Source organism: Mizuhopecten yessoensis, unplaced genomic scaffold, assembly GCF_002113885.1.
Source record: "Mizuhopecten yessoensis strain PY_sf001 unplaced genomic scaffold, ASM211388v2 hete_36161894, whole genome shotgun sequence".
In the NCBI taxonomy this organism is placed as follows: Eukaryota; Metazoa; Mollusca; class Bivalvia; order Pectinida; family Pectinidae; genus Mizuhopecten; species Mizuhopecten yessoensis.
The window spans coordinates 1-4,354 of record NW_018485161.1 but is presented as its reverse complement, the minus strand read 5'-3'; the positions used below and the strand labels follow the sequence as shown (position 1 = coordinate 4,354).

The following is a 4,354-nucleotide window of genomic DNA, read 5'->3' as shown; positions in this document are numbered from 1 at the left end:
ATCGTGAGCGACACAAACCAGTTACCGGTCAGATGTCCCAGCCTGTTCAGTATACCCAGTACAGTCGACCAACTGCTAGCACATATTACAACCCGCAAATCTCGCCCGCTTCATCCTCGACCCGATTTTCCTCCACACAGACACGCTCAACTGTTGTGGACCCCTACAGCTCTTCTGACATGGAGGTATGATTGAATACTAATGTACAAATGATGTTTCACTTCCCTTTTTTGAGGTTCAATATGAATCTCTCAAACTTTAAATATTTTAAATATATGGTAATGGTATAGGGTATAAAGCTAAGGTTGAATCTAAATGATAGTAGTCTGAAAAGGTGAAGTCATTCATTTATTGATTAACAAAGAGATAGCTTTTTTAACAAAAATTACTCCTATGGGTTATCCTATTTTAGCTATTCAGATGTATTATCGTTTCTTTATTATTATGATACACATAACAAAAATGCCAAAAACAGGGGGAAAAAATGGAGTTATCTCCCTTGCATCAGTAAACATCTATAGTTTCCCATTTGTTTAGTTCAAGGAGAATCAGTACATGACAAGGATAGACACTATTTATCAAAAGGAAGATAGAGCCGACTCGAAGAAAAAGGTCCAGAAAAAGAAGGTTAGTAGTTTAACACTAGGTGGACGCAAATGCATGCAGAACCTCACCTACTGTGTATAAATAATTCCTGTATAATATCACTGTATGAGTCCAAGGTGAGTGTCACTCTAAGAGTCACTCTTGATCACTTTTCTAAAACCTGCATTGGAGACCTTTGTTGGCTTAATCAAATTTGTTTTTTGTGTTTATTTGTTTTGTGACAAATACATGATGAGTATGTCTTCACTTCCAGATTCATTAAAAGTCATTTCAAATAGTATTGACTGCAGCAAATATACCTTAATGATGTTCTAATAAAGTTTTATGTAATACTGCATACCCGAAAGTTTCGCTAAACAAAATTTGCGCTTCTTGCAATTGAAATCCCTATTTGCCCAGTTTTAATTTCGCCCTTGGCCTGTATTGAATAAATGTATAATATTGTTCTTAAAACCTGGGAAATTTCCGGGTAAACAGTATGTGGAGTATAAAGTGACAACATTCAGTCATTATGTTTAGATTATTGTATACACGAATACAAAAGTAAACATATGAGGACTTTGACCTTGTGTATCTCTTTCTTTATACAGCCATTATGTAACAATTTTTAATTGTTTATTGAGCATGTGTTAATTTACAATGCAATAAAAAGATAAATGCATGCAAGTATGCTTACATTTATTTCCAAATAGATTATTGTTTTCAGCACAATATTTGAATATCAAACATTTTATTTCTGTTTTGGTTAATTGAAGATTGTTTTAGATAGTTTTGTTTGTTTCTATCACACCTTAATGCATGCACTAAATGACTTACTTTCCAGAGTAAAGAAGTACAAGATGCTAATAGAATCAAACAGGACCTGTATGGTCTTCCTCAACCAACAACTGAGGTCAGTGGGTTCAGACGTTTAACAGTGTGTAGTTGTTTAGATGAATCAATACTTTATGTTAATGTGTTCAGTTACTAGTTTCTAACATATAGTTTGCATTTTTAGAATTTAAAATTATACAAATTAATACTGTTTGTCGAAATAAAAACACAGTTTTAGATATTAACATGTCGTGCCAGTGATATCAAAAGAAAATAGTATTCCTGTATTAGCGATGCCTCTCTAAAAGACCAGGAGGAATTCTTCGTTTTGTGCCATGTGATTTTGGAGGAAAAAATAAAACAATAAAATCATATCTAATGTTTCAAAACTGTGTTTAAGGGTAGGAATGACATTTTATAATAACAGAATTTTGAAAATTGAATTGTTTAATCTCAAAAAAAAAAATTCGAAATTCAAATGTTTAAAATGGCTTTTTACTCTGTTCATTGATGTCTTGACTCCAATAAAGCAACATGTCTTGTGGCTGTGCTTTCAAAATTACATACCGGTACACTAAATCTCCCCTTTACTTATCAAATCAATCTAGCACTAATTTAGTAACTAGGTAATTTTCTCATACTGATTTTAACATAATATACTGACCTCTGTTACTAATGAAATAACAGCTTATTTTCTTCATAATATATTAAATGATGTTATAATCAAAGCAGACTTATTCTAATACATGATATATGTTGTCTTTGCTTACTAACTCAACTTTGTTTCAGTAGTCGAGTTACATTTGTAAGTCAGAGTAGTAATTGCTAAGATTATATGTAAATTTGGCGATACGGTATACAGGTTGGTTTCAGCTGGCTATTCATGTAACAATTGTGTCAATGAAAATATGTTTAGCATTGTTTACATTCCACCCTATTAAATCAGTTATAATGTGTTCAGTAGCCTATAATCACATACAACTTTTAAAGTAATTTTCTAAAAGAGTCTGTGCAATATTGTTTCCTTCCTGATTTTTATCTGATTATTTCCTGATTGTAATGGTTTCAAGCAGAAACAAAATTGGATTTCTGACTTAGCAATCATGAAAGTATTCCAAATTACAACTTTAATGATATATTATATTTCATTTTTAATACAAAATAAACTTTGGTAGTAATTACAATCACCGTGAAAGTCACTAATTCACACTTAAAGGAAAGCAATCTTTGTACAGTATTGTATATATCCTTATCTTTGCCAGTACTTCCAGTCTTTGTTTACCTGACTTATAACCACTGTAATCTTTCATCATAGATAGTGAGGAATATATCCCAATAGAGATTGGACTGAGTAAGGACTTTCATGATATTTTGGGTACGGTTGGGTAGATCATGGTCAGTAGTTGAGCATGTTGAATGATCTTATTTAGATGGATGCTGTGTTGTTTATTTGTTCAAGAGGTCGGCAAATGGATATTAGATTTTTAGAATGTTGGAAATACCAAGGCTGTGGTGATATTTTACCTGTATACTAAATCACTTATATTTTGTTTCATTTCAAAGAGAAGATTTTCAAATTTCGGAATAATGTGCTACCTGATGCATTATATCCCAGGAAATTGTGTCAAAGTTACCTTCATTTACAAATGTGAACAAGTGTTGTCTGATCAATCAGAATTACAAAAATGTTACAAAAGCTTTACCTTTTTATTTTCATGAATTTATTAAAATAAATGTCTGAATAACCATGCATTCATAAAAAATACTTCACTTGATCTTCATGCTCAATGTAGGGTATCTTTTCGAATATATTTTATTTACTTCCTGTAATTATCTGCAGGGTAGTATGAAATAAACTTTCTCAAAATATAAGTGGTTTACTCCGGGCTACCACTGATATGGGGTGATTGATGGGAGCACCTGCTTTGTGACAGAAACCTGCATTAGGTGCAGCATACACATACATCCTGGTGTATCATATCAAGGCCTGTCAAAATGTGTAAATTGTTTGTAACTCTTCAAGGTGCATGTTGGTGTAAGACCGGGTGAAAGGAAGTGTAATGTTTACAAGTTGTCCTGCTCAGTAGTCTGCTTCTTCTGTTCTGTATGGTGGCCACCAAAAGGACAAGTGTGTTGCTGTGTATATATGTCAGTAATACAAACTACAACTTCTACATAGAAATTAATTATACTGATACTATGCTGAATATAACCATTTTATATATTTGCAACTAATACACTGCATATGTTTTCACTATACTGATACAATCCTGTTCATAACCATCATAATATTTTGTAAAGAACGAAATATATACTATGCAATATATATTATGTGATAATTATAGTGATAACATATACTAAATATTCATGAAATATACAATGTCATATGCGATGAATATCCTGATACTATACTGAATATTACCATTATATTTTGCAATAATACAAATGCTCAAATGTAATTATGTTTAATACTTTGATGTAGCCATTATATTTGCTGATAATTTCCATAATAATAATATGATAATGTATATCATCATTTTATGGAGTGTTAGCATAGTATTTATCAGTAATAAAATAATACAGGAAGTGATATTTATATACATGTATATGATTTGTGTAGATATCATTTATATTTTAGATGATACTTATTTTCAATTAGATTCACAGGAATCACTGATAGCGAGTTTGAACAAAACTTACTATACAGAATGTATTGTATAGCCTTTCACCTATGATAACACAACAATCGTCGCATTTATGTTTTAATTATCCCTAATAAATAATAACTGTCGATGTTAATACCTGACATATATATTTAAATGTTTCATGTCTGCATACAGGTAGTATACTGAAATGTACTATATCTTTATAGATGCGCATTAATAATTAAAATATATACCTAAATATACGTACAAATACATTACACAGTTTTTTT

At 31.1% G+C, this 4,354-nt stretch overlaps 1 protein-coding gene across 1 annotated transcript; it reads left to right on the top strand.

Moving 5' to 3' along the window:
- The first annotated feature begins 6 nt into the window (after window positions 1–6).
- LOC110444689 lies at window positions 7–1,576 on the top strand. The gene is made up of 3 exons (XM_021489054.1): window positions 7–185; window positions 538–627; window positions 1,430–1,576. The coding sequence occupies exons 1-3, from the start codon at window positions 33–35 to the stop codon at window positions 1,574–1,576; spliced, it is 390 nt and encodes a 129-aa protein (XP_021344729.1). The 5' UTR covers window positions 7–32.
- Window positions 1,577–4,354: the final 2,778 nt, after the last annotated feature.

Coding starts and splice junctions, on each gene's coding strand:
- LOC110444689 (XM_021489054.1), top strand. CDS start 33: ATGTCCCAGCCTGTTCAGTATACCCAGTACAGTCGACCAACTGCTAGC. Junction 186..537: donor ACAGCTCTTCTGACATGGAG/GTATGATTGAAT, acceptor CCATTTGTTTAG/TTCAAGGAGAATCAGTACAT. Junction 628..1,429: donor AAAAGGTCCAGAAAAAGAAG/GTTAGTAGTTTA, acceptor CTTACTTTCCAG/AGTAAAGAAGTACAAGATGC.